General features: G+C 37.2%; 1 protein-coding gene across 2 annotated transcripts in view; it reads left to right on the top strand.

Moving 5' to 3' along the window:
- snu (ABC-type transporter snustorr) overlaps positions 1-21858 on the top strand; it is a 350310-nt gene that overhangs the window by 160829 nt on the left and 167623 nt on the right. For both annotated transcript variants that reach the window (XM_089255064.1, XM_089255065.1), the window contains exons 4-5: positions 9311-9418; positions 15737-15830. In XM_089255064.1, coding sequence (XP_089111190.1) covers positions 9311-9418; positions 15737-15830 — 202 coding nt within the window. The remainder of the gene's footprint in view (positions 1-9310; positions 9419-15736; positions 15831-21858) is intronic.

The following is a 21858-nucleotide window of genomic DNA, read 5'->3' as shown; positions in this document are numbered from 1 at the left end:
GAACAGATTTTTTCCCCTCTTCAAGATTTATGTTCGTAACTCAAAAAGTTTATTAGTTGAAGAAAGACTGCATAAAATGTTTTTGGAGGGGCCGCAAAATTTTTTTTTGCACCGGGCCGCGAAATTCCTAAGCCCGGCCCTGGTTCCAGTCGGTTATTGTTGGGGGAAAAAAACTAAATTTGAAAAAATCTGTGGATGCAAAGATGGGTTCCAATTTTTGTGAATGCTTAATTCTTTTTGAAAAGTATGGAGTTGGAAAATTAGAAGTGTCGATATGAAAATAGCCATGAAGGATCGAGAGATATATCTATGGGTAAAAAGCGGTTGCATATTGAATTGGAGCTTGAGTTCAGTGACGGAGGCAGAGGATGACCAACAGTTAAGAATGAAGCGGCTGATTTATTTTGAATAGATTCAAATTTGTCTATATTGGAGAGAGTATGGGGGTCCCAGATTTCACAGGAATATGAGAGTACAGGAAGGATGTAGGTTTGGAAGCAGAGATGTCTGAAGTGATAGGTAGAGTTTTTGAGGTTCCGACGAGAAAAAGAGTTTTTGGAGACACTAATGAAAAACAAAATCAACATGGAGATTCCAATGGAGGTCGGCAGAAATAATTACACCTAGATATTTATAATTAGAAACTTCGGTGATTAAGGAATTATTGATAGTGTAAGAAGAATCAAGGTGAAATATTTTGTGAGTAATTTTCATAAAAACTGTTTCTGAAGAATCAAGGGGTAATTGCCAGGACAAGCACCACACATTCAGAGACAATGTTGAGGTTATTTTGGAGAGATGCTTGGTCAGATTCGTTGTGCACTGTTTGGTTTGGTAGATGATGCAATTATCTGCAAAGAGTCTAATATGACAAGTGATGGATTTGGGAGATGGTTGATATTAATCAAGAACAATAATGGCGAGAGGACCGAACCCTTGGGCGTGCCAGACTCAACTTGCAGAAATGGAGAGTTCTGGTCCTTGAAGGAGACAAACTGACTGCGGTTGGTAAGGAAGGAAACTTCTATACGGCCCATGGGCCCGAGCCCCCCCAACATTTTTGAAGACGCGGCTCAGCTCCCCCAAAAATTCGTATGAATATGGCTTATTCATTTTGCAATGATGAAAATTTTTTTTTTAACCAAAAGTTGTCCTAATTATGAATTAGTTAATGGAAACAATCTGCTCAAAATTTTAGTTCTTTTAAAAAATCTGGATGGTCTTTGGCTTTCTTGTTCCATGACAATACGTTTATCTCATTTCTTCCCTGCCGTTCAATCCCCAATTGCACCTTCCATCGGTTCCAATCCTTACTGCCAGAAGGCACGGCTGAGAGGAAGATTCTTTGAGGTGTTGAGGGGGCTCTTTCTTCTTTGCCTGTGGCAAAAACTGAGTGTCTCTTCTTTTGTTCACTGCGACCGGAGGACGGCCATGGCGCCGACATGAAAATAAGCCCAAAGATGCATGGTGGTGGAGGGGGGAGGTTGAAAATTGGGAAGCAATGATATTGAAACCGAAATGAATTACACTCTATAAAGAATAGGTGCCAGAACCTAGAGGCTGAGGCCATTTGAGCCCCCCCCCCCCCGCCGCAATAAATTTTGTAAGGGGACTGAGCCTCCCCAGTAACTACTGAAAAAAACCATTGTGCAATGCATTCTCCCTCTCCTGCGTACACGCTTGAGTCCCGTATATGCGGGAGGACCAATAACTTTTAGGCCCCCCCCCCCCAATGTTTTTTTGAAAAATATTGGGGAAAAAAGTACGTTCTAAATGCCCATTCATAACAGATCTTGAGGACCGATGCCGAAACATTTTTCAAGCCCCTTTACAACAAAATTTGACTGGGGGTGGGGGTAGAACATAGAATCAAATAAACAACAAGTGAATTATAATATTGATTTTAAAAAAGGAAATGAAAAATAAATGATAATTTTTCAAAGGTCCAAGACCAACCCATAATGGGCTTTATTGGCCCATTCGTTAAGTCACCACTACATTTTAACAATGAATACAAAATATTATCTTTATAACTAAGGGATTCCTGAACTATTTACGTTCGCGGCACTCATGGAAATTTTAAACGTTGCCCAACACCTCAGCCAACGTCTTCCTAAAGAGTGTAGTCAACACCATAACCCTTGTTTTGTGGAACAGATTTGCACCCTCCACTAATATAATTTGACTGGCTCTTCGTTTTCGTAAGAATGCTCATTTAGGAAAGAAAATTAGAATTTTTTTTTTGAATTTTTGAGTAGGAAAACTGAACATCCTAATCTAAATTGTGCATGTGTATCAATAAAAATTGTACAAACTGTATAATTTTTATTGATGAGGTGACTGAAAAGGCAGTGACAGCAACGCCAATGAGGTATGTGATATCCCCGCCCCCTCAACGTTTTTTCCCCATCTGGTTGGGAATTTCGAAGATGAGAAACGAAACTAAAACTAATTCAATAAAAAGTTATCAATTAGGTCATTGCAAAGATGGCCTACTGCACATTATCGGTGGGGGGTGGGGAAGGGAGATAGCCTACAAGTTGGCTACAAGACTCATTCATTCATAAAAAAAATATCGCTCACAAATTGAAAAGAATTTCTTCAATTTAAAAAGTAAAAAAGAAAAAAAGATCTTCAATTACCTAAGGAAGCAGGTTGGCCACCCCTTTATAAATAGCGAAATGCATGCACAATATCAGTATGTAAGTGCCGCAAAATGTATCTATTTAAAATTCAATAAATCATAAATAGTCAGTCCTCGGTATAACGTCACTCGGGGACCAAATAAAAATGAACGGAAGCTGCGATAACTTGATAACGAGTAATCCCATTTCACTAATTTTGTTGGCAAGGACTATAAAAGAGATGTTATAGGCATCCCCTATCCTGCATCAGGGCCTCAGGCTGGGGCCTTTGGTGGATATAGTGAATTTTTCGTGTGAAAAACAAAAAATGATAGGGGGGGGGGGGAATCGTCCCCCCACACTGGATCCCTGTTAGTCCAATACCTTCTAAAGCAGCTTGCTCTAGAAGGTGTTGGTTAGTCCCACCGTTGAGCGGGGTGGGGGGGGGGCATGTTTATAGTGCAATGTATGTCTGATGATGTTAATAGTTATGACTTTACAACGAGATCTTTGGACGAGAGATCTTTTCAAGCCTCTCTCTCGGTCATCCGTTTATAAGATTTCAAATTGAAAATTAATTCAACAAAGAAAAAATTATACATTGATAGGTTTCCTTTCCATGTTTAGCGAGAAAATTATTTTTCTATGAACACAGGACCATAGCGTGCCTTTTCGGGGCCCCCCCCAGGGCACACTTTTTCCGGGGGCCCTTGGAAAGGATTATTATTATGCAAAATAAATGTACATTATTTTGTGGCGCCCAATTAGGCATGTGGCCCTGGTGCAATGCCCCGGTTGCCCCAGCCTAGTTAGGGGGCCTGTATGACCATATAGTAGTTATTCCAGACAACCAGCTTTCGCGGGTAGATAGGACAAGGCAAATCGCTTTGGGACAAGATCAAAGAAAAGCGTTGGGTCGCAATAGGCAGGATTAACCATTGAGGACAACAAAGCACGTACTTCTGGCACGGGCATCAGAAAAGAGCAATCACTAATTTATTTTTTCTTAGCTGAGGATTGTTTACTGTCACTGTAGATCGGCTGGAGACAGAAGTAGAAAATGCCATCAGTGAATCCTCTTGAATGTACTTCTGTATTATGCCTGTGACAGATACCCATTATGAGTTTAAAAAAAAGGAGAAAACTCTTCAACAGAATACACCCTAACCCCCCCCCCCCACTTGTTAACTTGGGAACTGGTTGACGGGTCTATATCGCTTCCTGTACGATCTCCTTCCTCATTGTTTGTACACCCCTCTGGAGGTAGCAATGTATTATATGATAGCAATAATGAGGTGGATGTAGTTTTCCTGTCAGCGGCGCTTTGACTATTTTTGTTCCACTGTAGAAATTTAGTAGCCTTTCTAGAATACAACTGCCCTGAAGCGAGGCGGAGCATACACAAACACACACATATATATAGGCGAATTCCGAACAAAGACGCACACGAATGGACAGCCAGATGTATTGGAAATTTTTCCCTGAGGAAGCGTGAGAACTTTCCCGAAATTTTCAGTCATGGATACCGCCATCTAACTGAATCATGTGTTTATAGGTGTTTAAGTAACACACATCTCTGTGTCCCTCCTTCAGGAAGCTAGCACAGTGTTACATTTTTATGTTGTCCAGATGTACTAACCATGAGAAAAAAATGAAGAATAAGACATCCGAAATAGATACAAAAGGTAATTGCCGACAAATGGTTGCGCACGAAGACGTGAAAAATTTTTCTGTACAGAGTTGACAATACCGAAAACAGGATTGTCGTATTAACTATAGCATATAAGAAGAGGAAGAAACATCCAGTTGTTTTTGAATCCAAGTGTCACCGTTGAGTGTTCATGTTACAAATTTTCAAGTCAACGCTGATCGATCGTTGCATCCTTACCCATCCTTCATGATGAAGGAATCATCATCAAAGCCCAATTTGTAGCAGAGCAACAATAATCTTGGTAAGTACAACCTCATTAGCAGTTTCGCTAATTTTTTGGGAATTTTGCGATTGCATAAAATGTTTATACAGATATTCTTGAGGCCAAAAGCTTTTGCGACAAACATTGTTTGGAACAAGATTGTTAAAGAAATCTAAAGTACAGTAGAACCTCGATTATCCGAGGGTGGATTATCCGGAGTTCAGAAATTACAAAACTACGAAAGGTGAAAGAAAACCGACCATGAAATTATTGATCAGACAACACAAGAGATTTTGGTAATACTATTCGGTGATAGTGATTAGAAGAATGGGAACAGAGATTGTTATTGAAGTTATAATCAGTTAGATCAGAGTATCCTATAATGGGCAATATCGCCCCTTGGGGGCATGGAAAGGTCCGGGGGGGGGATTGAGAAAAAAACAAATTCTGAAGAGGACGATGAAACAAAAAGTTTGGAAAATTGCGAGTTGGATTATTCAAATTTGTTTTGCTTAAACAGTGGTCTCTAATAACAAGGAACAAAATAAGTCGAAAATAATTTGTGTAAAAAAAACATCTTATGACACCCAAATTTTTTGGTTTTTCTGCAAGTCAGAACCTTTGACTTGAAGTGCCCCTAGAAAAAAGTGGACAATTATAACCTGCATGAATAGGGTCAAAGATGTTTAGATTATCACGAATAGAGTAAATACTGTGCTGTTTAAATTAAATGGGCCACTTCATGCAGAAATTAGGACCAGTTCAGAAACTATATAATTGTATAACTAGGTTCTTGTGTGTATTTTTTGCGTAAATTTAAATGTGAGTATTTGACATGAACAACATGAGGATACAAGAAATATTTATTTTAAATCAACGAAATGTATAAATATGCATTTCATTCGAACTGTTTGCTATTGCTGCTATGTTTGGTTATTCCTGGTGATTTAAACCGTGGTTTTCGATAGGCCGTGGTCAGCATTACATGATTGAAAATTTTTATATCGTTAGATTATTAAGTTATTTTTGTTAAAATTAATTTTTAGGATAAAATATGAATGGCATATCTATCACGTGGGTGTTTATGGTCAAAACTGATACCAATTGATTTATTGAAAATGATTGCAAATAAGATAATGCTTGACCAAAAATAATTACCGGTCCTGCAGGTCCTTCAACGTTGAAATTTTTTACATACATCAGTAGTATATGAGCAAAAAAACACTATACATTGAATATAAGTGTTATACAAATACTAAAACTTTGGTTAATAAGCACTCGTTCAGACGTATATTATATGTAAACAAAGATTTTCCCCCTTCTGATTTATGAATTTAAAAAAAAGTATTTATACTTTTACTGATATGTGTGTGTTTGTTAAGAAAAATAAGCGAGCTGCTATGCCAATGGGTTTTTAAACGTTTGCTATCTGCGGCGCACCTTAATATTAATAGCAACTGATCACCTATGTTGGCCAAATAAAATCGAAACCAATGTTTTTATACCCTCTATGGTTCTCCTCCATAAAACGTATTGAAAATTATTTTTTTTCCAGAAACCGATGTAAATTGGCACTGTTAGCATATTTTTAACTGAAACAATACATCATCGCAGCAATTTAATTAATTATACTGGATTTAACTAGCTAAAATAATTAATTAAGGGTGAAATATAGTCTGCCTTAATTTTAATGTTATCTATAAACAGATAGAATTTTGCTCAGTAAAGTTGAATAGTTTCGTCCTTGAATTTCATTTCCATTTCCCTCAATTTGGTGCTATAATATAAATCTCTGAGCACGTAAAATTGGGACAGCTCTCAAATATGACACCAACAAGGAATCAGCTTTTTCTAGATAGATAAAAATTATTGTACTTATATAGCTGTACCTTGTACTGAAATGACACTAAAGGATGTACTTTCTGAAATACCAAAAAACCTGTTTGTAGTTTTTTGACCATTTACCATGTCTATTCAAAAATCAACGGGACTATATAGGGTTAATGCGCAAAAAAGTTGCTCTTCCTTCACATTTTTTTAATTGATGCAATAAAATTATTGCATCATTGATTTCATAATGAGATTATCACCATATCAGATATTATCTACACCGAACTTTTGTCATTAATTACGCAATAATAATTTTCTCATTATTAATACGCGAAAGAGCTCAGTATGGTGTTGCATTTTTCCTCTCTTTAAACACTGTACTCACTCAGACATTTTAATATTTTTGTTTTGTTTGTTTATATTGAATTTTTCGCAAATCAAATACGGTACTCCTGTACTATATTGAAATGCACATTATTGAACACAAATGAAACGAAATTAAGTATTTCTGCTCGAAGAAATGCCAACCAACAAAAAACCAAAATATCAAATCCTAATATTTTCAGTGATTTTGTCGTCTTCACCCCCCCCCCCACCTCTAAAGAGAAAAAGAAATGAACATGAAGTAAAATCATTTGTCAAACATTTTATAGCATAGCGGCTCTGGCTGCATAAGCCTATATGACCATGCTTTTTGAATTTTTCATCGAGTATAAATTTCAATACTGTTTTAAATTATTGAATGATTCCTGTTTTGATGTCATTTGAATATAGCCAATCTTGACAAATCAAAAACTATGTAGGAAACAGCCATATTCCTGAGGAGACAAGCATGGTTTTTGCTGAAGAAGTTTTTTAGATTTTTTCAGGACTTACGGAGACCCCCCCCCCCCTCTCCCATGTCGAAAGCTACACTGTTTTCGTCATCCTATGATTCCACTCTAGCAATCACATGCAGAGAATGTTTGGTGCCGATACCGATTTTCTAGTCGCCATGGTGACCTGGAACCCGAGATTTGTCAAGCCCTGGTACTGGTATATAGGGACAGGGTTCGTACCCTCCTTGAAAATCCTTAGAGAAAAAGTTCATTTTCAAGTCTTTAAAAGTCCTTGAAAAAAATTATAATAATTTTCAAGGTGTTTGAATTTTTTTTCGTGAATTTCTTGTCTTACCCCCCCCCCCCCCCCCCGTCCTCCGTAATCCCCGCTAAACTACTTTCTGCTGAGATGGAAACGAACTGAACAACAACGATCATATGAGTTACGTCAGTGTTTCTCAAAGTGTGCGTAGTGGCTTCTAGCGGTGTAGCTAACCTTTGTCAGGGGCGGCGCGACAAGCTGGAATATTGATTTGTATGCTTATTTATTCTTTGAAAAGTGGTTCTTTTATAAGTAAAAATATCTACCAAGCTATTCCGTGGAGTCGCGGATGAACCATGAATTGGGCAAAAAGCCGCTGCTGACAAAAGTCAGAACCTTTGAGTTACGGGACAATGTTCAAAACAGAATACATGGTCAACATATCTGAGGTATTTCGGAGCTTTAAAAGGTGTTGCTCTTAAATCTGACAGAAAAATACTGCACTTGAGATATTGCTCTGAAATTATTTCAAACTATTAAATTAATGAATGTCAGTTGCAAACAGGACCGCAAGTAGATGCTTGGTCGGCCAGGGTGAGCACGCATTTTGACGCCCCTTTGTAATGTTGAAGGAGAGGTTAAATGGTGAAATTGGCACCCTCTCTGGTCCAGCGCATGGTGCACCAGAACCTTTGAACAGACTTTCCTGTAGGAACCGAGTATAACATATCGATATAACATATGTACTGAAAAAGTTCTTGGGGCCAGGCTGGTCGTTGATCGCCTGCGGATGTGACCACGGAATAGAGGTGGCTTCAACAATATCTGTTGCAAGTTCCGAAATGAACTGATTGCTAACAGAGGTTGATTGTTGACTGTAGATGCACGCAAAAACAGTTCTTTAAAGCAGAACTGATTTTTTTTCATAAGAGCTGAACTCTATGCTTTATTGACTTTTTTCTTGAATATAGAAATCGAACAACACAGACGAATTTTTTGTTTAAGTTTATAAATAACGCATTTTTGTATTTCAAATCTTGAAAGGAACATCATAAGAGTGCTTGAGGTTTATGCAACAGCAATGTTATGTCAATCTTATTGCTGTATTTCGAGTAATTATTTTTTGTAATATAATTTTTTCTTGATTTCAATTTCATGAAATGTGGTTTTGAATTACAATAATTTTTAGTTTTCTTAGGGAAATTTTTGCGGAAGAGTAAGGTAGATAACGTTTCAGTTATACGATTTTTCATTTATACGACGCTTTGACCCGACTGTTCGGCGACGTGCTTAAAAACCTCGTTTATACGACGCGACGAATAAACGAGGTTCCAGTGTATGGGGCTTGAGCCCCCCCAACATTTTCAATAACTTTACGCCCTTGTATACGAGAATACATTCTCTACCTTTCCCTTTGTTGGAAACTTAACCAAGAACAGACTATTAATAAGCACTGTAACTTTGCATATTCACTTTCACCTTCAAGTGTCACATGATCACGATTAAAAAGCAAATGGTAAATCATGGAAATTCAAAAAGATTTAGGTTCTGTGCAGTTGACATGTATTTAAGCCACTTCCACAAATTGTCGTTTGATTATTTTCTTATATTCGTTCATTTTTGCACAAACCACATGTTTTATGTTAGGGTCATCCAAGTTCCCCACCCTCTCAGCCTGACGCAGATCTTTTGAATATGCATATTCAAATTATTATTTTGATTGTCCCTCACATGAAAAGTTTTGAATATGGACGGTTGGGATGTAGAAGGCATACTGTGAGTTATATTTTTCTGTTTTTGAATGGCCTATACTTATTTATATTTATAATCTGAATTTTATGTTTCTACACATTTCAATCGTAGTGGTGGACAACAACGACGTGTTTCGTTAGCAGCAGCATTGATTCACAAGCCTCCATTACTCATATTGGATGAACCAACTGTAGGTGTTGATCCTTTATTAAGACAAAGGTATGGGAAGAAATCATGTATTCTCATTATTTGTTATGATTTTTCTACTTGTATTAATGATTCTACTACACGTGTTGATTCTTTATTAAGAAAAAGTTACGGGGAAGAAAAACATATACAATAAAACATCAGATTACAAGTAACTCAGTTTATCAGTGTTCTGCAAGACAAACAAAAGTTTTGAAAAAATTTTGATGAACTTGTGATATGAATAGTCTGTATACTGAAGCTTCTCAGAAGAGGACTAGTTCGTAAGATGCTTTGCGCGCACATATTAGCATTGTCTTCTAAGCGTCACATGACCATAACTAAAAGACCAATAGTTCAAAATCTCCCATAACAGGCAAGGGCTATTTTAATGTAGTCATATGCTCATTTTATAATTTTAGCAAAAGAGCAAATTTAAAAATATATTGTATGCAGTATTGATAGCTTCGGCTCAATATGAAGGTGGAGCTTTAGATTCAATCAGCATGTATCTTGATTTATCTAGAAGAGTTCTGTTTTTCTTCTCAGCTAGATCATTCTGTTTTGGCGTATATGGGGCAGATAATCTTCTTGTGATTTCCCATGCTTTCAGGAAATCGTTTAATTTAGAGTATTACAGTATTCTCCAACTTCACTGTCACTCTACAAATTTTTAAAAAAATAAATTACATTTGCGTGATCCTCAAGTATTCCCAAGGAATCAGCATGATCCATCCAAAGAATTTGTTGGTGTTAGTAGATACTAACTGTGAAATGTTTGATCTTTTTGCAAGTGGCCGAGTAGCATGGTGGTGAAAAATGCTTGTCCACCACTGTGAAGGTCTCGGGTTCAAACTGGAGAAAGGATATAGATAATATATTTTCCCTAACGAGCTTGACCAGCGACCACTGATAGACAGCGCCTTCATTTCCAACCCATCTCATTAATGGCAGGGCAGTAAATTGTAATATAGCGATATGGCCAGAATTAGTGTTCGGCGAAGTAGTGGGATTTTAAATTTCACGGCTCACGGCTCTTCACGGTTCATTTGCAGCCAATAGGAGCAGGCAACACAAACGAAAAAAGAAGCGATTCACGGGTCATTTTCGACCAATTACAAGAAGCGTTTCAACGGGAAACGGTTCACTTTCATTTCCGCGGCTCTCGGCTTGTCACGGTTCGTTTGTAGCCAACAGGAGTCGGCAATATGAGCCGTCAGCCGCCACGGTTCTTTTCACAACGTTTTCAAAAGCCTGCTTGTTCTTGGTAGTTTCTTGTATGCGATGGAAGTGTAAGAGCCGCGGTTCTTTTTTTTAAGAACCGCGGCTCACTCACTCTTTGAAAAGAGCCGCTCTTCTAGACGGTTCATGAGCGGATCGCCCATCACTATTCCACAGTATTTTATGGTTTGTGTGGACCACATTCGGTTGTGCACGTACAGTATAACCTTCTGTTAGTAAAACATGTTGTATTACAAGAAAACGGAAAAGTTCCTCGTGATTCCGCACAGTTTCCTGACAGAAAAAGTAAGCAATGTTAAATATAGCTACACATTTTTGATAAATTCATGCATTTTAAACATTTTCTTTAATGATAATTTATTCAGAATCTTCAAAAACAATCTAGATTTTGCAGCCCTCTAATACTTATAATCAATAAAGCGTAGTATAAAATATTTTTTTTCTGTTAGACATATCAATAAATTAATAAAACTTACCATGTTTTATTTTTTTCAATCATATTTAAAATTTATTTAAGAAAAATTTAAACTCCATTTGGCTTGCATACTTGTAAAAGTGACAATATTTGAATCGAGTTTTTAATAAGAAATTTATGCAACTAAAAAAATTATTATTTTTCTAATTTAAAACCTGATATATGACTCAATATATGAGAGTAAAATAAATCTTAAATAAGTGACATGTAATTTGATTTTGGGGGAAATATACACTGTATCATAAAATATAAATAAATACAGGGCTCGACAAAAATCATTAAAAAATTTAGGCACCAGCCAAATTTTGTAAGAGCCAAGCATGGTTTTTTCACGAGAAAAGTATCTTAAATAATCTTTTTTCAACCTTTCTGGGAATTGATGACCCCTTCCCAAGGCCGCAACTAGATACTTTGTCATCTGGGGCAATTCGGAATTTTGGCGCCCCTTGCATGTAGAAGAAGCAGTTAAAGGGTGAATTCGACTCACATTCTGGTCCAGCGTCCGGAGCACCAGACCTACCTGCTTTCTCTAGTTGTGGCTCTACTCCTTTCTATGTTGGAAGACAATTATGAAATCGGAAAATTTTGAGCCATTACTAGATTTTGATTTAGCAATCACATATACAAAATTTTAGGCGCGAATACAGATTTTCCAGTCACCATGGTGACCTGGCACTTGGGGTTTGTCCAACCTTGGAATAAATAAAGATGCATATACTGTTCTGAATATATTTTTTGTATATAGTCATTTTCATGACCCCGCCCAGGGGTTTTTAGGGATTCATGAGATCTGGGGGATCCTGGGAGGATATACTCAGATTTACGGCATGACTAGATCTGAATAAATTGCCTATGGCGATAGACCGGAGTTGTGCTCTTTTCAATGAGAGAGAGAGAATGAAAGTATATTTTTACTTGGACCGTGATCAAACTAGAATGGGGCTCAAGGGCAAAGGCTACGCCCAAAACAATCAAATAAATTTTTGTTAATTAAATGCTTTTGGAAAATTGGCACCAACTCAAAAATTCTCTGGAAGAAATTCCGTGTCCCCCCCCCCCCCAATAGATTGGTTTTCTTGGGTACGCTCATGCTCAGGGGTAGTCCCATTCCAAGGGCGTAGCGAAGAGGAAGACTTGGGGGTCTGGTCCCCTCGTCCGAAATGTGAGAAAATGACCGAAAAAAGGGAAAAAGATGACCAAATCTATTGTTCTATCACTTTGGTCCCCCCTGCCGAACGAAATTACTGGCTACGCCCTTGTCCCATTCACTTTGGTAACAATACATTAAATGATTGTTATACAGTCGAATATCCTGTTATAACGAAGTCCAAGAAACCGGAGAAAACACTTCGTTATAAAGAAATTTCAGATTGTTTGCATTGTTCCTATGTATACTTATTAGAGGGATTAGAAAACCATTCGTTAAAACGATATTTTCGCTGTAACGGTATTCGTTGAAACGGGATTCGCCTGTAATTAGAGCCCGAATTTTCCACTTAAAAAAAATGGCTAAATATGAACTAAAACTGAGAAAATATGTGCTAAAGAACAAATAACCAAGCAAAAAACGCAAATGCGTTTTTAAATGCATCTTTTCTATTTATCTCGGTGCATATTCATTTGCAAAAACATTCTCATGCAAATGATTTCTACATGTATTTTATTTAGGAATTTCTAGTTATTAGTACCGTAGCTGCTCACTAATAGAAAGAAAAAGTTGCTCGAAAAAGAAGCAAACTACATGTGCACACAAGTAACAAAACATGAATAATGTCAAAAATAGGCGGATTTTTCTCCTGAGATTTTACTTCTTTTTACTTGAAAAAAAAGAAATTACAAGCAAATAAAGCACCCGGGCTTCGGGTATGGTCCATTGTAGCTAGAAGGTCCTTGGAGTTGAGCAACCAAACTATTTGAAAATGTCGAATTTCCGATTCGATAGACGATTTTCCTGATCCATAAATCCATGGAAGTGAGCATGAATGTAATAAGTTCATACTTTTAATTGTTCAGTTGGTCATCTAAACCGCTTTGATGATACGAAATTCTATGGAAAACGTCTTATACTCTTAGAGAATCAACTGATTTGAGATCAAAAATCAATTTCACATGACTAGAGTTCCGTTCAATCGTTAATATTAGAACGAAATGATCTCAAAGACGTCCCAATGCAGATAAAGCAGCAATTTTCAATAATTTTATGTTCTTACAGAGCGAAACGTGAAAATTCGTTTATAATGAGAACTACGTTACAGCGAAAACTTTTCTTGTGGTTGTGAGCTGTTGTTATAACGAACTTTTATTGTATTTATGAGCAATATTAATTTGAAAAATTACAAAAATTTAATTAATCTTCCGCACAACTTGAAAATTTGCACTTATTCTGAAAATTCTTCAATTACATACATTTATACACACATTAATGCTAAAAAGAGGTTAATTTATATAAATGCAACAAACAGGACTAATCATAACAAATTTATAAATAGTGCAAAAAAAAAAAAAATGAATAAATCAAAAATAAAAAGGTAAATTTCCCGTGACCTTTCATTAAATTAAGTTGTATAATAACCAAGAATGGCCACTGAAGCTGTGCTTTCCAAAGTGTGAAATATCGACCCCTGGGGGAAGGGGTCGATGCAATTGTCCAAAGGGTCGATAGAAGCTATGGGTTTAGTATAGGATCCTATGGGTGGGCTTGAGTTGGGAGAAATGAGAAAGAAATTTTTTTTAAAGAAGAGCTATGGAACACAAAAAGTTTGGGAAACTTTTCACTGAAGCAGCGGTTCTCAACCGGTGCTCCGTGTACACTTCCCGGGGGCTCCGCACCCACTCGAAGAAAATAAATCAGTAAATTCGATAAATGAATATAAGAGGAGAGCGTACGGGGCTCCACCATGGAAATTTTACGCCGAATAGAGGCGGCCACTGATGCATATTTGTGTTTGAGTACAGGTGATCATTTGTGGAGATTTTACTGTATTTAGGAAAATGTAATGGAACCCTTTGTATATATCTCCCTATTACGTTTCTGACCTTACTTATTTGTACGAGGTTTTGCTTCAGTTGCTATACATTTCTATACATTATCCCTGTATACAGGGCCTAATTTCTTCATGGGCAAATGAAGCCTTTATAACTTTGAGCCCCCGAAATTCAAACAACATACATTCACTGACCAATTAACATCTTTGACTCTTGTCGCAAGAGCCTCCTAATTCCTGCTTTACCCAGGGCCCTGCCTGTATACACTTCAATTAATCGACGTTTTCACTTCGATTCGAACTCCCAAGTCTTTGGAAAACACCTTTTCTATCAATCGAATCACATAATTTTTCAATTGGTGAAAACGTGTCACTGAAATACAGTGTTTTACGGTTTTCAAAAACCCATCATGAAGAAACGTTGTAAGCGGAAAAACTAAGCGGGATCGACTGTAGTTTCTCATGTATATTTTTTACTGAAAAAGTAATAAAATTTAAGATGATTGACTGGTTCAATCAGGGCTGCAACTAGATGCTTGGTTACCCGGGGCAAGCGCGCATTTTGACGCCCCCTTGTAATGTTGAAGGAGAGGTTTTAGAATGAAATTTACACCCCATCCGGTCTAGCGCCCGGGGCACGAGACCCGCCTGCTCCTCCCTAGTTGTGGCCCTGTGTTCAATGGCTTTTGACAGGTACTGAAATAATTATTGAACGGGCTACGGTATGCTGATAGCCAGGGCTGTAACTGGGATTTTTGTCGCCCCCACATTCGATAATTTTGTAACGGTGTTCTCTGTCAAGTAAAGGACGTTTTACATAACGTTTAAATAACACTTTTTTTTCGGTTAAATCTTGAAATGAATACCGTAAAATTGCTTGAGACTTATTGAATTGAAGAATTGCTTGAGCAACAGTAATGTTATGATAGTATTATAAGTATATTTCTTCTCAAGCATAAGATTTTGAATCAAAACGACAGATTTTCACAAATTTTTTTTTCGGAAACGTCTGTAAAAAAAAGGTGGTGGGGGGGGGGTAATTTTCGGAAAAAGTTCGTTTAGCAGTACTGCTTTCGCATTTATACGACGCGTCGTATAAACGAGGTTCCATTAGAGCCTGAGCCCCCCAACATTTTCAATAAGTTTACGCCTATGCCTATCTTTATTCAGCCACGTGTGAATTAATGTTCTTGCGTCATTCCACACCGCGTCACCACGTTTGGTATGTCGATCGAGTTAATTTAATAACGCATATCCGACTCCACTCTGATTATAAGACGACTTGTCAACAATCACCACATTAATTTATGTACAAAAATTCACACACACACACGAAAAAACATCATGTTATTTACACTGACACGCACAACTGCATATTTTTTTCTTCTTCCGGTCGCTTGGTGCGCATAATCTGCGTAGTCACTTGTAACGCCAAACGTTGGCGAAACTCCGCTACAATACTACCGATAAATTTTTTCTGACTACAAATGAAACTGACCATAGTCTAACCTTGCTATAGTGAATGGCTTGAAATGAACGAAATTTCTAGTATCGTGTCTTAAGATTACAATTCAGTCGGATATAGTGGACCAATTTTCAGTCCCTTGTAGTTCATTGTAACAGAATTTGACTGTGTGTACCTTATTTCAGCATATGGGAACATCTGAAGACATTGACATCATCTGACAACATGACAATTATCATTACCACTCATTATGTAGAGGAAGCAAGGCAGGCACACATGGTAAGGATCAATATACCTTGGAAATATTTTCATTAAAACAGTTTGTAAGTTTAAATTTTATGAATATTCGGTTTCAACTGGTTATATAGTTATATGGAAATAGAAAATGATTGAAATTTATTTAAAGTAACTTCAAACTTAATACTTGTTGAAGTTCATACTTGAGGGAAGAAGGATGAGTTTTTTAACTATTACTAAATTATGAATCTATGCATGATTGCTATACGTCCTCTGATTGCAGAACTTATAATATAACAAATCTGGGGGTGTTTTACATCAACAAAATTTTAATAGCTAAAAAAACTGTCAATTCAGGACTTCTGAAAAATTGTGTATTTACCTACCACACATAATGATACTGATATATTGTTGCTGTCAGTGGCGTAAAAGCCAGGTTTTTGTCAGTGGGGGAGCGAAATGTAATAAGGCGCCTTATTCTGTCCCTCATGTAGGCGCAATTAAAAAAAATTGAGTATACAAAGAGAAACTTGTTAAAATTCCAATAAAAACTTCATTTGTTTACGTTTTGTTTTCGTGTTTATTTTTCACACAACTTTAACTGAAAATAAAAATGTAAATAATAGTTTAGTGTAAACTACAAGAAATGTGGAAAGAAAAACCGTAAAAAAAAATTGAACTTGTTAGAACAGTGGGAAAAAATATATTTATGGGTTTCTAGAAAAATGTAATATTGTTTTTATCATGGGATGTGTTTATGCAACAGTTTTGCACTCATAAGTGAAGCTGAAAAAGTTCGATTAAAACCTATAGATCCATTTCCTCTCTGAGTTTTGACGCGAATTTTTGCAAGAGCAAAATTCATAATCAGAACTTCAATAGCAAGCTCATTGGCTAACTTCCTTTCTATTGACAACAAAGCCAATCCCGCTAATCTTTCATGGTTGATCTTGAATAAGATTTTATAATTTTTAACCTGCTGAATGATCTTTTTTCAGAACAGCTGCTGATTGGCAAAGTTAGATAAATTGCGTTCATTCCATGTGTAATGATGACTTTCAGCAGTGCTGATATTCGATGCTTTTATATCATCCTATATATCTTTGCAGAGGTTTCTAAATGAAAGAAATTCCTTCAACAGTTCGGCTTTACCTAAGACATCGTCGCATTCTTTAGCCAAAACAGCGATTTTTTTTTCTTGCACATCGTCTTCAAAAAAATGAATCGGATCTAGGGAGACAAAGTTGCACGCCGTTTCTTCGAACTACCTGAATCTTTCTGCAAAGATGTTAATATAAAACGAAACCTCGATATAACGATACTCTGAGGACCAGGAAAAAATATCGTTGTAGAGGAATTATCGTTATATAGAGAGGCCTCATTATACAAATACAACGCCACAACAGGCAAAATGTCCAACGAGGTGGCTGAGAAAAAGATGCCCATAAAATATGGATGTCATATATTTAAAAAATACAGCAACCCAATTAATAAAAATTATAAACAATATATACACGTGATAAAAATTATAAAATATCCATAAAAAATACTTATGGTTGTGTTATTCTAAGTATGGATAGCTTCTCGATTTACCCCAACATGTTTATCGTATTTCTTTTTAAAGCATCGCATGTCATCAAATTTATACTGTTTTTCTCATCTTTTCTCTAAATCGCCATTGTTAGTATCACTGGAAAATGCGCTTTTATGTCTTTATTCGCTGCAAAAAATTGTAATTGATAAAATTCAGTTAGATGCATTGCTCCCATAAAATTGTTTACCGCGTTTCACTGTCGCGACATACAGAGAAAGTAGCAATACCAGTCACTGCTTCAGCGCTTTCGATGATCCTGTGGTACAAAATACCGGTGTAATAAGATGCATTCAGAAGAATGAACATAAGTGGCGGAGTTAAAATCAAATTCAAAACTAATTTGGGCAAATTATTACAAAATATCGTTGTAGCGGTTTTGAGAGATCTTGAAATATCGTTATAGAGAGATTTATCGTAGTAAAGGATATCGTTGTATCAAGAGGAGTTTAGCATTAGACTACAGGCAATTCCAAACAAGATATGAAAAAATATCGTTGTAGAGGGAGTTATCGTTATATCGAGTATCGTTGTAGCAAGGTTTCACTGTACTAGTTTTCAAGAGAGAGAAAGTTGGCATCCAGAAAAAGTCATAAATAATTACAGAATATACAGAAGTGCTGAAAAATCACATCCGCATAAAAATACATGAACACACTAAACGAAAATTATTAAAATTTAACGATTTATTTGAAGAAATTTCAGAATTAAAGAAATTTTTGAACTAATGAAATAATTTCCTGAATTTAAGAAAAACATTCAGAATCTATCTAATTGTGAATAAGTCTTCAATAATTTAGATGCCCTCTGTTTCATCCAGGGTCACCTCAGGATACTTGGTCAGCCGAGCGAGCACACATTTTGGGACCAAAGTGTGTAAGGGCCTGACCTACGTGAGTGACAAGGCCAACTCAATCCCCCTCAACATACCTCTGACGTCACCAACCTTAGGGCTAACAGGATTGGAAGGATCCCTAGTCAAAGCTGTATTAAGAAGCTTTGCCCCTAGTAGAAACAGGTTCTTCTGCCATAATGTTAAGGAAACTCCATTACTCTGTACATTTTCCTTCTAGTTCTACTACACAAAGCATGTTGAGGCAGTGGCGTCGGAGCCGGGGGTGCTGTGGGTGCTCGAGCACCCACACTCTCTTGTAGAATGGGGCAGAGCACCCACAGAATTGATTCAGGAATAAAAACCTCCTATATAGGTTACTGATTTTTTTCCGTAAATATCGAACACGGAAAAAAAAAATTAAAGGAAAAACTGCCTGCTTTTCCTCTCTATGGCCGGGACCTGAGTACGGCGCGGTTGCAGGCGGTTGACGTTGGGGGGGGGGAAGGCATCATATATAGTTTTATTCTGTCAACGCACAGATACAACTGTACAACTGCAACCGCTGAGCGCGGTTTTTTCAACCGAGAAAATCCACATTTTTTGGGACGGTTGGGATAACCGGAAAGCTGCCATCATGTATTGCAAAGGCTTGAGCTCCCTGATGACGGTTCGGCTGGACCTGCGGTTGCTCTCTTCCATTGTCTATTAAGTGGTTTGACAAGGAGGGTGATGGGATTTCGGATGCACTGGACAAAGGAATTGCTCTCCTTCTCAGGCCGCCATAAAAAAATGAGAGGAGAAGACAAATTCGAGGAACTGTATGGTGAAGTTCCATGCGACGGAAACTAATTCTTTGTTTGGCGCTTTTGCACTGATAACAATAAAAAAAACCAATGAAGAAAAAATTAAATTTTTCTAACTATAGTTCGTTTCAGGTTAACTTTGCAGTGGAGAGAAAGGTAGAGAGTGTACTCCTACGCCGCAAAATAAAGTTCCCATAAATCGGAGTTTTATGATCATCATTTACACAGAATATTTCAATTTTTTTAATGATTTTGTGAAAAAAAAGGAAAAATACCGTTTTGAACCGATGTTTCTTCGTTTGAAAGTTTTAAATTAGAAAAAAATATTGGTTACAGTTATCCAAAAACCTATAGCAACCACAACGACATTTTCGCGGTATCCTAGAAATTGTCCATACCTTGCCGAGGCCGCGCATCGATACATTGGTCAAGAGGCTTTTGTTGCCATAGCAACGAGTGATGAGGTTCCCTCGTAGCTTCCTCTTCACTGCAAAGTTAACCTGAAATGGACTATAGTGAAATTTTTTTGCTTTTCTACATGAGCATACATTAAAACTCGGTTATAATGACATTTTACTATTTGACATCTAAAAAACTGACGTGATTACGCTAAAACCGAGATGTATATTTTAGAACACTTGAATGAAATGCATTGGATCCCGATTATAACGTGTTAGCAAAAAACCAATCAGTTACCTCATCCAAAAGAGTACAAATTACCACGGGGCCCACCATTTATAATAAATTCATAAAAAATTAGAAGTAAAAATGGAAACATTTATTAAAAGCCTAAGTATGAGCCGGGGATGTAATATGTCCCTAAGAGCTGCATTGTGTGTGTGTTTTGCTTTCATTATTGTCTTTTTGTTATTTATTTTTGTATCGTATATGAATGTGGCTGTCTATCTGTTGTTTTTGCAATGAAAAAAAACCATCTAGTCCAGCGGTTCTCAACCGGTGCTCCGTGTGAACTCCCAAGGGCTCCGCGGCCCTGGAGGAAAATAAAAAAAGAACCAGTAAATTAAAAAAAAAATAATTATTAATATTTTTGAATAAAAATAAATCAGTAACTTTGATGAATAAATAAAAAATAGGCCTACGGGGCTCCGCCATAGAAATTATATACTGGAAAGGGCTCCGTGGGTCAAAAAAGATTGAGAACCGCTGATCTAGGCAAAACGTTGTATGCGGGTAATATAGAAGAGTGCACTAAGACAATTTTCACACCTACCGTTCTTTTCAAGCAGTTTTTAATTTACGTACACACACAAAGCCACAACTAGGGAGAGCGGGTCCACTGTATCGAGTGCTGAACTAGAGGGGGCGCCGAATTGCCCCTTTAACACCACTCCTTCTAACCTTTCCTTATACGGGGACGCCAAAAGCTTGCTAGCTCCAGTTAAAAAAGTATCCAGCTGCGGACCTGTATGTACCTTAAACCCTGCAACATACATACTGATGTACACGGCCACAACGACATGCGTGGTTAGCCGGGGCAAGCACGCATTTTGACGCCCCCTTTTAATATTGAAGGAGAGATGAAAGGTTAACATTTGCGCTCCTGTCTGGCTCGGAGTTCGAGGCATCAGTCAGAGCCGTCTTAACGCATGGGCCCACCCGAGCACGGCCCGGGTGCCTCAAGAGAAGAGGGGCCTCCCAAAAATGAGATCCGATTGAAATTTTAAAGGATTTATTATGTAGGGCCTCCTAAAAACCACTTGGCCCGGGGGGCCCATAATACTCTTAAGACGACCCTTCATAATTTTGTATCATAATGTTTTTTAAAATTTGATTTTTTACAGTTTTTAAAACATTAAATTTTCAGAAATTTCATTCGGATTTCCTATCTGAATTTTTTTTCCCTGACCATCAAAAGAAATATATTTTTTTTTTTAAATAGGAGAAAATAATTTTTTCCTTGACTTTTTTTTTGGTCATATGGGGTTTCCCGAAATTACAATTATTATGCTTAATTTCCATTAATTAGAAATTTAATTAATTGGAAATCTACTTTAATTACAAAGAAAAACGTGCTAAATTCATGGCCATTCAATATGATTAGTAATGTACTGCAACACTGTGCAAGCGCCCTCACGCGTTCCAATAATAATCGTAGCTGCGGTTTCAGATTGGCTTACTGATACCAAAACCTGTCTGAAGTGGACACCTCTACGGTTCTATTACAATTAAATTAAGCCGTTCGGTATTGCCGACATTCTGTGTTGTAGGATTATGACGGTGCCTTTCAAAGTTGCCCCATGTAGGAGATGTCCGAGTTGACAGGTTCCACGAAATTTGTTGTATATTTCGCGAAGTCCCTCTTTTTAAAAGACCATTCGTTTTCCCAAGGGCGTGCATGGAAGGCTAGTCAATTGGGCTTAAATGGAAGTACAGTATCTAAATTTTATTACTTTTCCCAACAGGTCTATTGCCCTTAAAATAGATAATGGTTTTTCTTATAATTCTCAGACATCCGCATGAAGGCAAACAAACTGAAAAACGGTTACCGACTGGTATACCCGTTTGGAAGACCTTGGCAGGGGTTCTTGAAACTTTCGCCACTCGCGGCTTCTTCGGCCTGCTCGTAAGAATAGCAACATGGTTCGTACGGTCCTTGAAAACCTTGAAAAGTCCTTGAAAAAAAAAAGTTCATTTTCAAGGCCTTGAAAGTCCTTGAAAATAAATAAGAGTCCTTGAAAAAGAATTTTTTTTTTAAGAATTATGTGAGAGTCCTTGAAAAATTTGTGTTTTCCGAAATAGTTTTCGCCACTTTTTTTTTTTTTACTTCGTAAGTGACGTCCTTAAAAAAGTGCAAAGCACAGGGAAAAAACCTTAGTACCC

Source organism: Pholcus phalangioides, unplaced genomic scaffold (assembly GCF_987345545.1).
Source record: "Pholcus phalangioides strain wild (caught in Gottingen) unplaced genomic scaffold, Ppha-v1.0 ptg000042l_1, whole genome shotgun sequence".
Classification (NCBI taxonomy): domain Eukaryota; kingdom Metazoa; phylum Arthropoda; class Arachnida; order Araneae; family Pholcidae; genus Pholcus; species Pholcus phalangioides.
The sequence above is the reverse complement of the archived record's forward strand: the minus strand, read 5'-3'. Positions and strand labels throughout refer to the sequence as shown.